The sequence below is a fragment of the Sabethes cyaneus genome, chromosome 2 (assembly GCF_943734655.1).
Source record: "Sabethes cyaneus chromosome 2, idSabCyanKW18_F2, whole genome shotgun sequence".
NCBI lineage: Eukaryota > Metazoa > Arthropoda > Insecta > Diptera > Culicidae > Sabethes > Sabethes cyaneus.
This window is the reverse complement of record NC_071354.1, coordinates 214,665,123-214,685,133: the sequence shown is the minus strand read 5'-3', so window position 1 is coordinate 214,685,133 and position 20,011 is coordinate 214,665,123. Positions and strand designations below refer to the sequence as shown.

General features: G+C 39.9%; 1 protein-coding gene across 2 annotated transcripts in view; it reads left to right on the top strand.

The window, feature by feature from the left end:
- The first annotated feature begins 942 nt into the window (after positions 1-942).
- Positions 943-20,011, top strand: part of LOC128734976 (polypeptide N-acetylgalactosaminyltransferase 1) — a 44,390-nt gene continuing 25,321 nt past the window's right edge. For both annotated transcript variants that reach the window (XR_008412000.1, XM_053829398.1), the window contains exon 1: positions 943-2,085. Coding sequence is in view for 1 of the 2 variants with exons in the window: in XM_053829398.1 (XP_053685373.1) it covers positions 1,439-2,085 (647 nt within the window). In the remaining variant the exon portion in view is untranslated. The remainder of the gene's footprint in view (positions 2,086-20,011) is intronic.

The following is a 20,011-nucleotide window of genomic DNA, read 5'->3' as shown; positions in this document are numbered from 1 at the left end:
CTTATGTGTATGATCGTTTTTCGGCCACTTTCCGTGGTCGGATCATTACAAATTTAGTATCAAAATAAGCGGAAAAGATTGCAGAATCAAAATCTGATGTAAAAAATGATGATTTTTTCAAAATTTTTGGTCGTGGATGTCCCCTTAATGCAAGTAACGAACACACGGAATCATGATAGCACAGACAAACAGACGAGACACTCGCGATAATTCCATCGTCCAATCAAAAACCACTCATTTTTCAAAAAAGCATGTTTCACAACATGGCCACACCGCGGCGCGCAAGTGTTGCTTTAAGTTTTCAGTATAAAACCATTCAAATGTACAAAACCCTACAGCATAAAACCCTGTAAATGCAAGCTACTCCGCAACATGCATAACAGAGGGTGCTAGTGTGCAAGCAAAATGTGCAGGACGATGGTTTTTAAGGGTTTTCTTCTAAGTGTCATGTCAGTTCGTCAGTGATGATAGTATTCTTATAAAAACATGTAATGAAATATTGAAACCAAAAAGGTAAAATTCAACGCATTGGTAATGGCACGGATTGGCTCATTTTATCCGTATTTATTGACGTAAATGGACATGCTGTTATTTCTTCATAATTCTGTATCTAGCAACTAACACTCGTGTGCGCTGTTTGCACATCCTTCAGTTGCACCCTCTTTTAATTGCACGTCCGTTAGTTGCACGATAGGGTATAAGGGTAAGATCGAGTACAGATATTTATTCCTGGTATTTCTCGCTTGCTCCATTGAATTTATAGCAAACAAAATTCGACCAATTCTAACCTCACCAGTGTCCAACCGGCTATGTCGAAACGTCATCCTTTCGGCCTTCGCTTCGGCACGTTCGGCACATTTTCGGCTTTCGCAAAATGTCAACAAAAGTGACAAAAGCCCTTTCTTTTCGACTGTCCTTTGCATTCGTGTTCCTCACTTCCTCATCCATCGTTCGTTTTCATGATTTCCATGATCTGCTTCGTGCTCAGTTCAGTTCCCGTCCATCGTTTGTGTCGTGTAGGCATGGATTGTTTGAGTTGATTCGCGTTCGTGTTGTGATTCCATTACTTTGCAGTCTCCTCATTTTTCATTTTTAAGAAAAACCTCAAGTTTTTAGAAAACTAGCGAATAGTTAGTGGTTTTTAGTTTAGCTCAAGCATAAAAAGGACGCCTCTAATAAAGAAAAAGGTGTTTTGATTCCCCTCTAGAAGTAGGACAGGAATTAGTAGCCGTGCAAAAGTAGTTGACACATTCAACAGCATCAAACTTCTCCGAGTTGCTTTTGCTTCCGTGTACACAGCCTACTTGTGTTGTGCAAAGAAGAATCAAAATTTCCTAAATGAGTTATGCGATTTGACTAGATCGAAAAGAGGGTGTTGTAAACTTGAAATTCCTCAAAAACCTGCACTCGGTGTGGGAACACCGATGCGACTGCGATAATGTTCTTCCGCGGGGGCCTCAGCATTCGGCGCAACCTGTACTCGAAGCTGATCCTGCTGCTAGTTGTGGCACTGTTTGTGTTGTTCTACTTTAAAAACCTAAACGGAACCAACAATCCGAACACCATCCCATTGGCCAATGGGCTGGTGGGTACGATTAACCGAGGAAATATTCTTGTGGCCGTTGGAACTGGCAGTCAAGACCAGTTTTTCGAGCAACTGGTATTGGCTGACCTTGCCAAGCAGGAGCGTGGCCTTGGCGATAATGGCAAAGGCGTAGAGCTAAGTGGTGAGGCTAAGGAAATTGGCGAAAAGCAATTGGCTACGATTGCTCTGAACGAGGAACTGAGTGAACATCTCAGCTACAATAGAACGCCTCCGGATGAACGACATCCAGCATGCAAGCGGAAAAAGTTTGACATTGATAGTTTACCATCGACGAGTGTTATCATAATATTCTACAACGAGCCCTACTCGGTGCTGGTACGAACGGTTCACAGTGTTCTGAATACCGCGGATCCACGACTGCTGCAGGAAATTATTCTGGTGGACGACGGAAGTACTAACGAAGAATTGAAGGGAAAGTTAGATTACTACGTGCGAACGCGATTAACTTCGAAGGTGAAAATTTTACGACAAAGAAGCAGGTGAGTAAAGTTATTCGAAACTACGTACGGTCAAAGATGTGATTGAGAGAACATTGACACGCGCGGCACCTAATGATGATAGGCTTCAAGAAAAAACTGACAACTTTCGTGCAACGTGTCCAGTTTTTTCTGTTTTCTTTCCTTTTGTCAACTCAGTTGGTTCTTCATAGAGCTTTCTTAAGTTCAGGCATCGCAAACAGCGCAAAGGCGTGCGCGTCAATGTCAGCTTTGCGTTGTGGTTTCTTTAGCGCTTGTTACCTTTTCGGTTGCGTTAGTTTGTATTAATTCTTTTCTCTTCACCTTGCCGCGTGGATGGCGTAGGTACATAAAGTTAGTCATGCTTGCAGTTTTTAGCCACCCTTCCGTTCATGTCGTTAGTTTTTTTTTATTTCGGCTAGAGTGGATAATGCTTCTCAAACATTGGATAATATTATCTCTTCATATCAAAATTGGCACAGCTTTTGGGGTGTGTAGCGCCCTTATCTGTAAATTTAGTATTGATTGCCAGAACATCAAGCTACCAGCTACCGATATTGGTTTCTTATCAGTCAGCTAGATTCTCATAAAAATGTTACCCCAATAAAATCAATGAATAAATTGTGCCCGGCTTATCAGTGCCAATCTAGAAAGTATGACTAGTTGACAAACCCGGTACATTTGTTAAATTTATGTAATGTTTGATTTCCTTTATCATACATTGAATACAGCTTTAATAAGCAAAAATGGTAAAATATAGCATTTTAAGTTTTCTGAGATAATTCAAAGTACATACTTAGGCACTCTAGAAAGAGATTATCCAATTGCTAGGCTTTTTTTTCTGTATTATCGTGGATTGAAGGGTGTCACTAATTCTCATAGTTTTATACGCAAGCGTAGTGTCAAATGAAAACAATAAAAATCTTCAATGGAAATTATACAATTGTCCTAAAAATTGTTTATTTCAAAAAATCATAACTTATTTAATCAAGCATCGTAGAAGAACCTATTACCTATTATAGTGTTGTTCCGATTATATCAGCCGTGAATTTTGAGCTGATATAATTGGAAAACTGATATACAGTAATATTCCGATTTTGTCGAACCCCGATTTACATTTTTTTAATTTTTGTAGTTTTAAACATGATTTATAAAACTTTTCAGTGAGTATTCTGATTCCCTGGGCAGAGCTTTGAATAAAATGATGCCTTTTTTGCGAGTAATTCGGGTAATTTTAATTAACCCTAATTTTAATTTTTATATTAAAAGTTGGAAGCCATGAACGCTCCAAACGTTCCAAGATGAACCTCTGCAAAGGAACTTTTATATTCCGACCATATCATCTTGTAATCTACAGGAAGTTTTCCTACTAGCTCGGCAGTCCTCACCAAACTGTCTGTGTTTAGTGGAGGAAGACGATGAATCTTTTCAGTGAGTGTTTTGATCAACGTTTCTGGCCGACCATAGCGTAACTGCAATATTTCAGGCAACGCTGCAACCGGATTAAATTTTCATCCTGGGAAAACCCACGTGTAACCGTAGACCGTTCGAAGTTACTGTTCCAGATAGACCACTCCTCTCGATTTTTAGAAAATACCGGCAAATCTTTCCCCATCACTTGTCGCGCCGCTAACTGACGGCTGGTCGGTGGTATCTCCGCTCGTGCACTGGAATACTGGCCATCATCGTCCTCACTTTTCTCGGTTTCCGGACAAGGCTTTTTATTTTTTCGAGAGACTTGTCTCATTTTTTACTAGGCTTTACGAAACTTTTCCTCATCCGCGAGCTGTTTCTCTGCGAACGCCTTTTCCTCAGCCAACCTTTTGGCTCTTGCTCTTTAATTTGCTCTTGCTCTTCTAGCATTGTCAACTCTATCTTAATCACTTTATCCTGAACACTAGAAGCAACATTTACAGACCCCTTGGCTGTCGACTTCTTCCTGGTGTGGGATTTGTCTACATCCGATGTCTTTGACGACTTCCATCCGTTGGATGGTACATTCAACGTTTTGGGATCTGCTTTCTCCGACTGCGCGCGGCCTGCGCTGCCACACGAAGTACAATTCCACGACTGATCCGCTATACTAGACACCAGGAACCGCAGGAATCACACGTCACCATGTCCTCAGCATTGTCCGGTCGATCGCAGACTACGCAGAATTGTACCCACGAGTCCATTATAGGTAGAGGATCCACTACTGGCATAGATACCCTAGCTCGTGGTGCATGCATCTGCGCCACACTTCATTTGCTATTTTCCGTCAATCGTAAAATTTTACGCTTAAAAACCCAAGCGCTAGTCGATCAGCGTCCATGATTTATGTAGTTAAAGCCTGTCCATCATTTCTGTCCAGCTTTAACCATCTTTTGAATACTGGATTCACCATAGACCTGTGCCAGTTCATGGTTCATCGTCCACCTACATACTCCGTTCTTTTGATACGTCGTTGAAGATCGTTTTTAGCACTTGTCTCTCGAAAACTCCTTCCACTCGCAGTTCCTCCTCGGGTAGCGCCCGCGTTTTATGTCCATAGAGAACAACCGTCGTACGAATCAGCTTAACTAATTTCATCGCAAAGCCATATCTTCTAGTATTATCTGCCACAGCTCATTACGTTTGACCGAATCATGCGTAGCCTTAATGCCAATGAAAAGATTATAAATCTGAAAGTTGTATTCCCGGAACTAACGCAGGGTGAACATCTTATCCATCACGAAAACCAGTTTTGTACCCGTCGAGGAAGACCTCCGCTAACAGTCTACAGAACAGGATGCGGAGGAGCGCTATATAAGCAGAACTGAGTCTCGATAGATAGCTTCTAAAAATAGGCAAAATGAATTGAATGCAATCCAACCAAATAAGGTTGGCCAACCACTCCTCCATCAATAGTGTTTTGTCGGTAACTGATACCTAGACAAAAGAAGAAGTATACCAAAATATATCAAAATAATGGTCGCGGGGTCTAACCTTTCGACAAAAAAAAAATCCACTCCAAAGGTATTTGCTAATCCGGCTGATAATGATGCGATGGATTGCTTTGTCAGCCGCTTGCTCCGCACTTTTAGAAGTTCAACCGGGATGTCTTTCGTTTTAGCAGACTTGCCGTTTTTCAGTAATGGCCTTCTCAACATGTTTCTGTGTTGCACGGTCGGGTCAAATCGCGAAATTTGCTATTGGCATAGCATAAATAGGTGCACACATTCGTAGTTGGTGCTAGCAACAAAGCTTTGTTCAAAAGAACAAGTAACTTGTTGTTTGCGATGGTACGGAAGCAAGAAAAAAGTGTTATTAGTTTATTAGGATTTTTAACTGTAACTTGTGTTTTTTACTAGCAATACGGAACTTTGGGTTTCATTTCATGCCCTTAAACGAAAATCAAATGCCTCCTTAGAGTGATTACCGTCCTATCCAGGTTCTTACAGTTGTTGGGGATAGGAAAGAATTATTAGTTTTTTGTTTTCGTAAGAGAACCGTAAAGAACTCTACTTGCCCTCATAAATGTTACGAAGGTTGAGTGATACTAATAAATAAGAGAGACCCTAGGATAGCGGAGAGCTCCATCGGGCATGTGGCCCGGAATCAGCGGAACGATTGGATCGACGATGAATGTAGAAGGGTGATGGACGAGGAGAACGCTGCGCGGGCGGTCAAGATGCGCAGTGCCACACGTCAGAACGTTGAAAGACACAAACAGAAGAAGATGCAGCGAAACCAAATCTTTCTGGAGAAAAAGCGCTACCTGGAAGAGCAGGAATATGCAGAGTTGGAGCGGCTGCATCGTTCTCAGGAAACGCAAAAGTTCTACCAGAAACTGAACGGATCCCGCAAAGGCTTTGTGCCGCGAGCCGAAATGTGTCGGGATAAGACTGGCAGTATTCTGACGAACGATTGTGAGGTGACCGATAGGTGGAAGCAGCACTTCGACGAACACCTGAATGGCGCCCAGGCGGAGAGCCATGGCAGTGGGGAAAGTGATTTCGACGGTGCACCAAACGGGGAAGAGGTGCCAGTCCCAACGATAGGCGAAGTTAAAGAGGCCATCATGCAGCTAAAAAACAACAAGTCAGCTGGAAAAGATGGCATCGGAGCGGAGCTTATTAAAATGGGACCAGAAAAGCTGGCCGTTTGTTTACACCGACTAATTGTTAGAATTTGGGATGCGGAACAGCTACCGGAGGAGTGGAAAAATGGGGTTATCTGCCCGATCTATAAAAAAGGCGACAAGTTCGAATGCCGGACAACTACCCTGCAAAGATGGTGTTCGCCTTAAATCCGGTAGGAACAAGACGACCAGGAGCGCAGCGTGCAAGATGGTTAGACCAGGTGGAGCGAGATCTGGCGGAGAGTACTCGGTGTCCGAGGAATTGGAGGGCGATAGTCCTCAACTGAGTTACATGGAGAAACTTTGTTTAGCCGGCTTTGTCTTAGGACGGCAAGCCTCCTAAGTAAGTAAATAAGGATAGCTTCCCTATATCTTTCTCATCCTTCACTCTCTGGCCTTCTATATCAAACCAGCTGTTACGCTGTCTTCCACACGTCGTACCTGCCACCATTCTCGCAGTTGTTTTAATGACACCATGAATGTTATGGATGTTCCTCCACGAAAAATTTCTTCTTCTCTTTCCTCCTACTGTTCTCTGATTAATAAATCAGATAAAAATATATTAAGCTTTCTGGCGAATTTCGCTGCCACGACATCTGTCTTTAACCACTGGATGTTGAAAGGCAGTGTCCTCTTTGCCGCGTTCGATAATCTTGCGCGAATCCTGCACACGATAAGATAGTGATCAGAATCGGTATTTGGTCCCCGAAAAGTATCAACCATCGCTCAGATGATCGATCTGGGAGCTGTAGTCTTTATGTGGGTGACACCAAATGTGTTTCTGAATATTTAGACGCGAAAAGTAGGTGCTAGAGTTGACAATTCTTCTGGATATGGTAAAACATATAGCACTTTCCATTGGTTCGTTGAACCTTGACGTAGAATTCGTGCTTAACATCATCGGATTTTTTTGCCTTGGATGAAGAGGAACATTATACCAACTTCATAAGCGTTGGCTCAATGTCTCTCCCTTACCTAATTTTTCACTCTTTCCCTTTCATGCCTGGTCTCGCGCCTAAATTGATAGTGACCTTTGTTTCATTACTTTCTTCTATCGTTATCTCCTTTGATTGTAAAAAAAACTGACATTTTAAAAAATATCGTTTAGACGTTCCTCTATGAGATCCGTTTGCGTTCTGGTGAATGGCCCCTTTGGATTAAAGTTACTCTAATAAAAAAAAATTGGATCCGTTTACGGACTCTGCAGGGTGTCGATTACCTGGAAAATCAGGGAAAACCTGGAAATGTCAGGGAAATTCGTTTCAACCTGGAAAAGTCAGGGAATTTCATTCGAAGTCAGGGATTTTTGGCATGTGCAGAAAATATACCGGAAAAGTTATGACATCGCAAGGATAACATTTACTTCTAGTATCTAGTACCTTTTTATTCAAGGCTTTCGCGTATGCCCAAATCAAATAGAATGGCACGTTATTTTTACTCGCGTGCAATCAATCTGCTGTGTGCCTACATATTTTCCAAAGCTTCGAAATTTTGAATTTAATGAATATGCGACTAACCTGCTTTAAACCAGATCACGTTTCTCAACAACGGTTGGTTTGATTTGATCGATTTTCGTTTCAAAAGGAAGAAACTCACAATCCACTTGATCATTATTAATATCTTTTGAACTCTTCGATATTAATCGGATATTTAGATCAAAAGTTGTGTATAGAAATTTGCTTATTTTGTACGGAAAGTGACATAAAAAGTCCATACCAGGCTGGTGGATGTTGACACGCAAAGCGCATACTTTGTTGGAACAATACTTTTTCTGTTTTATTGCAGCCAATTCAGCAAGAGTGTTAATGACTCTTCGAAGCTTCGAGAAAAAAATATTCATAGATATTTAGAAAAAACTCAGCATTTAAAACAAGCAAATTTGGCCTCTAGATAATTCCAGACCGAGATCAGACTGTAAATGGAACGAGGACTAATCAAACTGAACCAAGAGCAGTCTTTAAGAATTTGCTACGGTATTCAACCTGATCGGATCAGAACTCTGTCTTTAATCACTAGTGAAAACCTACGCTTGATGCGTATTCGAATGAAAGACCATCTCAGCCTCAAAATTCTTTTTTAGTCTGACAAATCAGTCATATCTTTGAAACTCGACTGCGAGCAGAGATTCGATAGAGTCGCAAAACGGAAATTTCCCTGAATATTAAAAGTTGGTTGCAAGTAAGTTGAATAAGAGCAAATAATGCAACGATGCTGCGTTGCTCAATTGGCATAAACAATTGAATCAATTGAATCATTTGGCATCAAAGTTTTTTAAATTCCTGAGCAACAATTATTTCCTCAAATTTTGATAACAAATCGAAATAGCTGCTCAGACAAATCGGGTTTTGTGTCAGAAAACTTCTTCAAATTGTGTTCTAAGCTAAAGAACAATAACTTTTATACTTATTTTTTTGCATAGTTAAATGTTTGAAGCGGATTTATACCCATTCATTATATTGTGAGTTTCATTGAAGGTTATCCACCGCGTCACTCAAAAATGAAATGCTCTTTCATGGTTGCCGGGTCGATATTGATATTATTGGAAGAAATTACACAGAAATTATAAAGTTTTAGTTACTTTTGGCGACACAGTTATGCGAACAACATGTTTATTTACCACATTCTGGCAACAGTTCTAGCGCGGTGTTTCCTTTAGACTGTGTTTAACTTTGGGCAAAGCTCCTAATACATATCATCAAACAGACAAAACGGCTCATCCCACCACCTTTTGGCAATTAGATAAGCCAGTAAACTATTTTCATTTTTGCCGAAAAGACATCTTGTAATTTTTATTTAGCTCAATTTTTTAATTTCGATGTGCGTTGTTTATGTTGGAATTAGTTTTAATTTGGCACATAGAAATTTCGCATAAATAGATGAATTTGAATTGAAAAGGAAAAATGAACTCATTAGAAAATAATAATTCAGGAGTATAATTAAGTCAAATGAACACTTTAAAAAGAGGAATTAACGAGATATTTTGCATCTGGATTTTTTTGAAATACACCTGGAAAAACCTGGAAAAGTCAGGGAATTTTATTTTCGCTGGATAATCGACACCCTGCTCTGTATCCGCGGGTCTAGATGGCCCATATCATGGTATGTAACTGCAGCAAACAGAATTGATATGACCTCAGTGGATAATTTGATTTCAAAGTTCAACATTCACAAAAACACATTTACTCCCTAATAAGAAGTACAAATTAACTTGACCAGTATAAGCCAATATCAAAAATGATAAAAAGTTGTAAAGTTCAACATATATCAAATTTTTTTTAAAAATTTGGCAAAATTATGTCAAAAACCAATTTTGCGCTTCCCCAAGGAACTTAATAACTACGAGAACCAGTTATGATAAAAACTCAAAATCTCAAAACTCATCAAAAATCAAAATCAACGTGAATCATGTCAACTTGATTCTCTGCAGAAAAACTCACGCGTGATTTGTGCATGGCAAGAAGGCAAGAAGCACAAAACTCATACATATTTCTTCCCGCTTGATCACACTTTGCTTTGCTTCAACGGCTACCCTGAGCTATGCACATATACATATAAATTTGTTGTTGAACAGTATAGGCATTCTCTCGTCCGATACGTAGCTGTGAGTGAGCGTGAGAGCCTGAATTTCTAAATAAATGACAAAGTTAAACTAAAACACACATTTAAATTACATGTTTATCTAATTCTCATTAGGCTTTTTACTTTCTAGTTAAGAAAATGTCGATTCCCGCGAAGGAAAAATGTAAATTCCGCCAATCTATTTGCCATCTTAATTCGTGAATGTGTGCGGCATTTTTCGCTGCTGATATTTTCTCTGGCGGTAGCTTCTCTTTCGCTCTCTGGTTCGTTGTATGAAATGCCAAAATGCTCACAGCTGAATTTGGTTCACATCGCATAGTAACAGAAACATCGCGTATAATAGCGAGAGAAATTCATACGTGAGTTTGGCGCTTCTGATCAAGGTTGAAATTTCTTGTGCTTGAAATCTCATTGAGGTTTATTGCTGCTATGAATTTTTCAACACTGCCCATGGTTATTCTATCTCTTAACCAAATGTTTCAAAATTTGCGCAAAGTTGTTCATCTTGACTCCCTAGAAGATGTCAGAATGTTTCGTAGTGATACAAATTTCCTACATGACTTTTTTATTATTTGAATATCAAAATGGGCACAGGGTTAATGCCATTTACAAGAAAAACGAATTACAATGTTGCAGCCCTTCCCCATGGGGGAGTACAATTGGAGCTATCCAAGCATACTGAATACTTGGGCGATCATCTAGAGTATACAATTTCAAAAGCAAACAATACTCTTTTTATCTATAGCAATAGATTTAATAAAAATTGCCCTAAAACTCTAAAACTATCACAAATATCATCTCAAAAAAGACTTGGTAAACTACAACATATGGCATGTTCTTCAATAACTGCAGCAGTAACCAGCGCACCTTCCAAAGCCCTAGATGCTCCGTTGTGTCTTCTACCGTTGCACTAGTTGGTATAACTAGAAGTAGAAAAGGTGCTCTTGGACTTCGGCGTACTAAACACGTTTAAAATGGACGCCTACGAATCCTCAGAGATTTTCAACTGATCATTTTGGTAATTATGAATAAAGACTGAATGGAAACTAGGACACACTTTGATATACCCTACAAAGTAATCGAAACTCGCTCAGGATTACTCTTTTTTACACCGATGATCCTAAAATATGTAAATCTGCAGAAGCTAGGGTACAGGAGCTGGGGTGACAGTGAGCTGCAGTCTTCCGAGAAGAAATACGTGCTATTTTGACTTGTTCAAATATTTGTTTGACTAGAAAATAAAGACATGCCAATTTCTGTGATTTTTCGCCGGTAATCAAGCAGTCCGTCAGTCCGACAATTTGGGGATGCATTCCCAAAACCATTAGACACATTTCAGCGTTACGGGACCCCATCAAATGGAAATTAGTTGCTATTTTATCAAATCCCTGGCATTCAAGTGGAAGATAATGTCCTCGCTAATTAACTATTTTACAAGGTATATGCCAAAAATTAGTGAAACAGGAAGCAGTTCACACAGTAAAAATGAGTGCTAATTCTATCCCGTAGCGCTGGAATATGTTAATATTATCTGGGAACCTGCTCAGCAAGAATTGGTTCCTCAACTAAATTCGTCGGACCTGAGCCTTTTTAGGGTCATCCTACTGAAAATATATTGCTTTGAATGCTTTGAATATGGGAATCATCGATGATTGATGCCAATTGGAGAGCTCTTCCAACATTAAGGCAATCGAAACAGTTCGTTACGCCATGCAAAAGTATCAAACGTAGCTGGTATACAGCAGATATGAGTACGCTAATCGGTCTCAAAGATACACTCTCGTAAATTGTCCGAGTAGATAACATCTAAGAAATCTAGGTAAGCTGACAGATGATACATGTCGCTACTGTAATTTTAAGGTGGAAACCTCGGAACACATGCTGTGTTAATGCAGCGCGCTAATTCAGCGAAGGCTGTGGATTTTCGAAAAGGGTGCCCTTACCCCTAACGAGATATGGTCTGCTAAACCGAAAAAGGTAATGAAGTTCATTAGGAAAGTCATACCTTCTCATAGTGATGAAACGAAACAAAACTAATGGTCGGCAGTGGTTTAAGCCTACTACAAAAAAAAGAAGTTTAAGCATTTCAGTTACTTTTCTGATGCTAAATATTATGGTGCTAATGACAATTCTGTACTTAGTACAGCGCAATGGGCTGCGCACAGCTCATTTAATGCAAATATTAATCTGGGAGCAAAAATCTGCTTTTAAGGTTCCGCTTCCTTCTGACAAAAAATGAAACATGTCTATACTTAATAAAATTTATCACTTCCTGTCGAAACAAGTCACACACAATCTTCACATCTAGATAAGGCTTATGCTGTCACAAAGTTGAACTTTTCGCTGTCTGATCTTCAAATTGGTTCCATAAATCAGCCGCTTGATCTTCGATTGATTCAACACCTGCTGTGCGATTGGCTTTTACACCATCGGGTTGAAAATGTCAAAATTTTACGGACCAAACATAAATGCAAAATGCCGACAGTTCAGGAGTAGCCGATTCGACTACATATCGAAAATAATAGGTAGTATTAGTTAAATTATAGCTAAAACGCTGCATTTACCTGCTTTCCGTTTAGTTTCAATTGATTTAGGATGAACTAACCAGTAAGTAGATACCAGAATCCAAAGTACCAAAACCAATGAGTGGGTGTGGGGCATAGGGAATGTATGGAGTTTAAGCCACAACAGAGAAAAGAAATTCCAAAAGAATATCCGGTATACATTTGTCATTACTTTCAATCTAGTTTTTGAGCACAACATTTTTCACCTGGGAAAAAAATTACAGCAATAAACAGTCCGCTCCAGGGTCCGTTCGTCCGAGCCAACGTTAGTAGGTAAATGTTTCACCATGATGCACCAAGTGCACTTCTAGTCGCTAAGCAAAAACCAATCTTTCATGAAATCTGTGAACCGTGAAACAAATGGACCTTACAGAAAGGCCGGCAATAATTTCTTTGACACAGATGCCAGATAACCCAGAACCGACAGACTGTGTTTGTGCTGCTATGGACAATAACCGAGCACTCATATCGTTTTGCGCACTACTATTTTCTCAAAAATATATCTTTATTACTTCTGTGGTATACCAACGTTGGAGCAACTAGTTACAATGCTTAGCAATTTTCCGGCATGGTCGGTTGGTTTCGAATGTAGCTCGAATCGAAACGATTATCCGGTAGATTCACGTGTACTTATGGTGGATGCAACGTTTTCTGGTTCATCGCCGGTCATCGTAGCCGGACCATTCTAGAACACATCTAGCAGAGATTGATGTTTTGATGCAGTAACCGAATACGTTGGAAAAATGATGATTCAAATCCATTGGTGGCTATAACATCGCTACCTAAGCTTTTATTTGCTGTTGATTAGATTAGTGTAGGTATATTAAACATTAAAATTATGTTTTTAACAGCCTGCGATTTTGTGCCGCAAGGGAAAAACCCGTTATGAGCCATACGTTCTTCGACTGCAGGAGATAATATTAATCACGTCTATAAACCTCAGCATTATATGGAAGACCCCAAATAGAACCCTCGTAACGATGTATTAATTACGTTGCAAAATTGACTATGGAATGCAATAAAGTCGTGAATTAATAGCAGCGCAAACGGAGACCGTCGAAAGGCAGCAACCGGACCAACAACGCTAAATTAGATTCGATTGAATGCAAACACCGATCAATTGAAAATTGCATCATCAGCGTAAGATGTTCGAATGGAGCATGCACCGTACGTATGTACATGTAAAACACCACAGTGGAAGATGAAGATGATGAATGTTCGTGGCATTCGATGGTTTCCCGATAGAGTGGTCGTGATACTTTGTATGGCCACCGCATCCACTGATTCGGTGCGGGACGGTGCGGTGGTACCTTGACAGACAGGCACGCCGGGTCGAGCATCCGTGTCCAAAAATCGGTTAGCAGGTTTTTGTGCCCCCGAACGTATACCGCGCAAACACACAAACAAAGAAAGCAATGCAGAAAAGGGTTTCAATGGAACCGGTTTGTTTTAAAGATTTAAAGTTTTGTAATACTTTTTCTTCACCCTCGTGGGATAGTGTGGTTACCCAAGTGCGATGCATCTCCGTTCGAAAGTTTCGAGAGCCGGTCCTCAGCGAACCCAAATAAACCAAACACGTTTCCACCAGACAACATGTGCTTTGGTCGGCGGCCAGCCAGGGAAACAAGTAAAGTTGAGCGGTAAATCGAGTTTTTTATATAATTTCGGCAATACTTAACTCACGAATCGCCACACTGCACTGTTTGCTTCGGACGGTACTAAAAATGATCGATTGTTTTAGTTAACGGGAAAGTTTGATACTTACCCATATAGGTATTGAAAAAAAATAAACAAATATCTTTCTCCGCACAAAAACGATTGTTTTGGAAACTTAGTTCGAATTCAATAACATCTCGGTGGTGGGAAAAAAATTTTCCCCATTGTGAAGAAAAACTTTTCATCATCGACTATTGATGGTATAAAACATAAAGCACGATCATGACTTCTAAAAAGTTTATTGATCTTCGTGCATCTCCATCGTTGTTAAGTTAAGATCCTAACAGCAAATAAGTTTTATAATTTGTTGGCAAATTTCGAATATATTTGCTTTCTAAGCTGCTTTCGGGTACATCAAACTTGTTTCTCGCAATGACAGGTTTGTCTCATCGTCTATCATATCATAATGATACAACAGTGTAGTTAGAGTCATAACTATTCGTGTGTACCGCTGTTGGACACGCGTTTTTACTGTCATATTTTGCTGATCGTTGCCGTTAAGTGCTGTTTAAACTATAAACTTACGTAATCCTGCTCGTTTCTTGACCTTTTGGCTCGAAACTTTTTTTTGGACCGATGCAATTTTTTTACCACATCTCGAACTAAGAAAAGTTTGACTTGCGGTTGAAGCCAAAATTACTTGCCATTTTTACGATCGTACGGAGCACATTTTTGGCGTAATTTTTCCATACCGAATAATCGGCAGCGACTTTCATATGGTAGGAGCTCGAGCGGATTAGTCCACGGAAGGAACAGCAAAGGTGATCTTATAAACCTCCTTGTGAACCACGATGTGGAATATGGAGTCCAAACGAGTGCTGCTGTTTCAAGGATAGACCGCAAACTAACGAGTAATAGAGAGACTTCAAACAGTAAAAGTCACGAAATTCCAATTCAATTCTGATGGTGAACCTCAAATTTTTGTTTACTTTTGCAACTAATTGGGTATGGTGGCAATGGATCCTTCACTACACTTTCACTTTAATTTGGTTGGCATTTAATAGTGCAGCAGTAGTCTAAGGGGGTTTTCTACTAAACGAAATTACTATGCATTTTGTTGCACCGATAGTAAGCCGTTTTTTACCACCGCGACCATTATTTTGATCTATTGTGATGTGTCCTGTTTTATTTTATGCCATGTCGTATCAGTGAGCTATCAAAATTTGATTGGCTACCTCTACAACTGTGGACATTTGTCTCAAACAGGTAATGCATTCCGTATGAAATTTATCACCTGATTATGAGTAGCATTCCAAGTTTCTATGTAGTCACAGTCGCACAGCAAATGTTCGAAGCTTTCAATCTCATGGTTACAAAAGTGACAGTTAGCTTAATTAAATTTACCAATGAGTTTCAGGTGATACTTACAAGGACAATGTCCTGTTATCAAACCGGTGTATGTATTTACGCAATTAACGCTAGCAGTTCCTGCTTATTACATGGTGTCGCTCTACACGATTTGTATCAGATCAATGCAATTCACAATCAGAACGGTAGACGTCTGGATCTCATTTTTGTGAATAAGCATGCCTTACGCGCTTGTGATGTGTCTGGTGCTTTTAACGTGCTTAGTGTTATTGACGCTCATCACCTGCCTGTGATGGCTAGCTTGTTTAGAAATGTTAATCATGCAAGAAATGTTAATCGTTGAAGAATTAGACCCTAATGAGCTTGATTTCCGACGTGGTGATTACGATACCATGAATGAAGATTTTTGTTCAATTGATTGGTCGCCGTTAAATAATTGCACGAATGTAGATGAAGCCGTCAACATATTTACTGTGGAGATTCATGATCTGATCGAGCGACATGTTCCTCTAATTCGTCCTCGCCGTAAACCAGCTTGGGGAAATAATAAACTCTCTCGTCTAAACCGTAAACGAAAATCATCCCTTCGCGCCTGTTAGAGAACAAAAACTGACTCCAACCGGATACGTTTTACCACGGCTAGTAGGAAATACAAAACTCTTAATAAGAGCTGAGCAAAATCTTCGGTTTAAACAGAAAAGCTTTTGGAGATTTATAAACACGAAACGTAAGGAGGACGGTTTACCCTCCAGCGTATTTCTGAATGAGGACGAAGCGACTTCTCTACACAGAAAATGTGACTTGTTTGCTAAACATTTCTCGGGAATTTTTAACACTGATTCTGCCAAAAATGATAGCATCGCCAAAGCATTGAGGTTGGTACCCAGCAATCAGATTGAGATCACAACTTTTACGGTGACTGAAGATGAAGTTTCCGTTGCTATTTGTAAATTGAAATAGTCCTACAGCCCTGGCCCGGATGGTATTCCTGCTGTACTGCTGAAGAAATGTGGCAATGTCTTAAAATCACCGATTACTGCAATATTCAATCTCTCTCTGCAAAGCCAGCAATTTCCTAGTCATTGGAAGTCGTCTTCCATGTTTCCGGTTTTCAAGAAAGGTGAGAAGCGTAACGTGCAAAACTATCGAGGAATTATACGTCTCTTTGTGCTTGCTCGAAGATTTTGGAAACAATTGTTTACAATTATCTTTTCTTTCCCGTGAAAAACTATATATTCACATCGCAGCTTGGATTTTTTCCCGGTAGATCGGTTTCTACAAATTTGCTCGATTTTACTTCTTTGTGCTTGCGGACTATGGTTGACGCCGTTTACACTGACCTGAAAGCAGCATTTGACTGGGTCGATCATGGTATTCTACTAACTAAGCTTGATAAACTGGGAGCTTCAGCTACTTTTCAGCAACATGGCTTGGCTCCAATCTACAAAACCGCAAAATGACTGTGAAATTAGATGCATATTTGTCTGACTGGTTCGGAAATGGTTCAGAAGTACCCCAGGGTAGCACTCTAGGACCTTTACTATTTTCGTTATTTATAAATGACTTATCCCGACTACTACCACCTTGCACACGTTTGTTTTATGCTGACGATACCAAAATTTATACGACCGTTCGTACACAAACGGACTGCCTGAGATTGCAGGATCTGATCAACATGTTTGCGGAGTGGTGCGATTGTAATTATATGACGATTAGCATCCCCAAATGTTCAATTATATGTTTCTCTCGCAAAAAGCAAACACTGATTCATGACTACTATATCTGCGGCCAGCTTCTGTTTCGTAGTAATGTTGTAACTGATCTCGGCGTCATGCTAGATGATAAGTTAACTTTTCGACAGCACTATGATATGATAATGAACAAAGCTAATCGCCAACTGGGGCTTATCATAAGAATTGGAAAAGAGTTTCGGGATCCAGATACATTGCGTACACTTTACTGTCCACTGGTGTGATCAATATTTGAAACAAGCTGTGTTGTATGGGATCCGCAATTTGAGTTTTGGTCTAGGCGGATTGAGAGCATCCAAAAACGCTTCGTTCGGAGTGTATGTCGGACATTACGTGGAGAAATCCGGACGATCTTCCACCCTATGAGGACCTTTGCTTGTTGATCAGTGTCACTTCGCTGGAGCCACGACGGCACATAAAATTCTAGCTGGAGTGTATGACTGTCCATCTACACTTTCTTCGCTTCAGTTGCATTGCCCTTCCCGACCTGAACGACACCAAGAGCTTCTACGAGTAGGAACACGGCGTACCAATTATGGTCTGGATGGACCAGTCCGGGGTATGGCTGTTACTTACAATAGTCGACATGATTTTAATTTTTAACAATTTGTTTATGTAATTTACGTTGTTATTCTGTAATTTGTAATTATTTTATATTTCTTAATTTGCGCTGGTAAAAGATGCTGGGTTTTTATGCCGCTTGGAGGATGAATAGTTAATTCTACTCAAAGTGGCTTTTCCCAACCATATTTTATTTAGACCATTATGGTCGGTTGAAATTAAGATAAATAAATAATAATAATAATAATAATAATAATAATAATAATAATAATAATAATAATAATGTACTCAAGTCGGATTTTATGAGGTTTAATAGTTTTTTTGGTTGAAGAGCAATTGGCTTTTTAAAACGTTTTGATTGCCGGGCATTCGAGGTAATATTCCAGTTGGACCGAAATTTTAGCTTTTCCCAGTTCCTAAGTTCTATTTTAAGTGCACAGAAAGATAGTCCAAAAAAGGGTTCGGGTCCCATGAACTGTATGGATGACCCTTTCTTTGCCAATTAATCAGCAGTTTCGTTTCCTTTGATTCCGCAATTACCAGGGACCCAATAGAGGTAGACCATATTGCGACAGGAATATTTTTTCAACAGTTTTATGCATTCCCACACTAGTTTAGAAGGGTGAGTTTTTTAATTTTAAAGCATTCGATGCTGCTTGACTATCTGAGCAAATACAGATATTTGCATTTTTATAGTTTCTTTTTATGCAGATTGATACACACACTAGTATTGCATAAATTTCTGCTTGAAGTAGAGTGGAATGTTTTCCCATTGAAACTGAAACGATAATCCCTGGGCCTGTTATACCAGCACCTACAATGTTATCTTACTTGTCTGGATCCATCTGTATCAGTGATCTTGAGCGAAAATTAGGTTCTCTGGCATTCCAATAATAGTATGTCGCTGGCACAAGCATAAGTAAAAAACAAATCGACTAACTGTTGAAGCCGCCAGCAATCCTCGTTCGACCGTACAACGCGAAAGATTTTTAGATCGTCAGCATCCGACAACCAGGTGGCAGTACTAGGCAGACGTCATTGAAGAAAAGCTAAAATAACAGCGGTCCCAAATTACTACCTTGCGGGACGCCTGACTTTATCTGGAATTCTTGAGACTTGCAGTTTCCTAGTCTTACTGATAAGAAGCAGTTGGAGAGAAATTATGTCTGTCAACAACGAATGAGTCAGAAGCTCCGAGACGCTTTAATTTCGCTAAAAGAAGACGGTGGTTGACACGATCGAACGCAGCTTTAATATCAGTGTAAATAGTGTCCTCCAGGGCTCCGTTCTCGATATGCTGGATACAAAATAAAGTCAATTCAACTAAGTTTGTGTTTATTGAATGCCCAGGGTAAAACCCGCGCTGAGCAGCTGAGATCAGCTGTAACAAGTAAAATTGCGCTGTACTGCTTCACTTATGAGTATTTCAAACACATTAAATCTCGCACAAATGAAAAGATTCAGATCTCTGAGTCGTAGTCATATGAAAATTAAGTCTGTAGCTTCCAGTCTGTGGTCTGAAAAGAACACTGCAATTTAACTTAGAAATTTTGCCACCTTGTCCCTAGGCTTAACAATGAAACTTTTCGTTTGACGACGTGAAACCGCCCAGTTAGCTTCGAGGTACGATGCTGGTATAACAAACCAGTCGTCGAATGTTCGAATCTCGGCTAGCCGGTGCATGCTAGATAGAGTCAGTAGGATCGTTACACTGGCTCCGTAATTTTCCTGTACTATAAACAGCCGGCTGTGAAGTCTGTCGATAAAGAAGGGTAATGTCTATTGACGGTTTAAGCCCACGGCTTTTTGACGACGTATTGCAAGATTTTTCCAATAGCGTTCATGTTCAGATGAGAACCAACATAGAATCTTTTTCATTTTATCCAACATGCCGCAAATGACAATGCTGGTTCGGGATCAAAAACTGACTTTTCTGCTCCAGACCTTTCCAGTTCATCAGCTTATTCATTTCCGATTATGTCAGAATGGCTAAGAACCCAAGGTTTTACCTTGACAAACGATGCGGGATACGATATAGGATTCCTCCAATTTCAGCTCACGGCGGTAAACACCAGCACCCGCGTGACCTTTCTAGTTGTATATACAAGGAACCGTCAGTATAACAGACAACATAGTCGGAAATTTTCCTTTCCATGTAGCCAACCAGTCCTCTCTAGAAAGATAGACCACAACCAACTATGACGAGTAAGACGAGAAGTGAAGAGGTTTGATTTTGAAAATAGTTTCTAGGGAGATAGCAAGAGCTGTAGTAAAAGCTCCAGATATTACCATTAAACATATCCTTAAAAAATGGTTTCGCTTTGTCTGGACAGTCACAACTTCCACACTGTGCCACAATATACGACAAC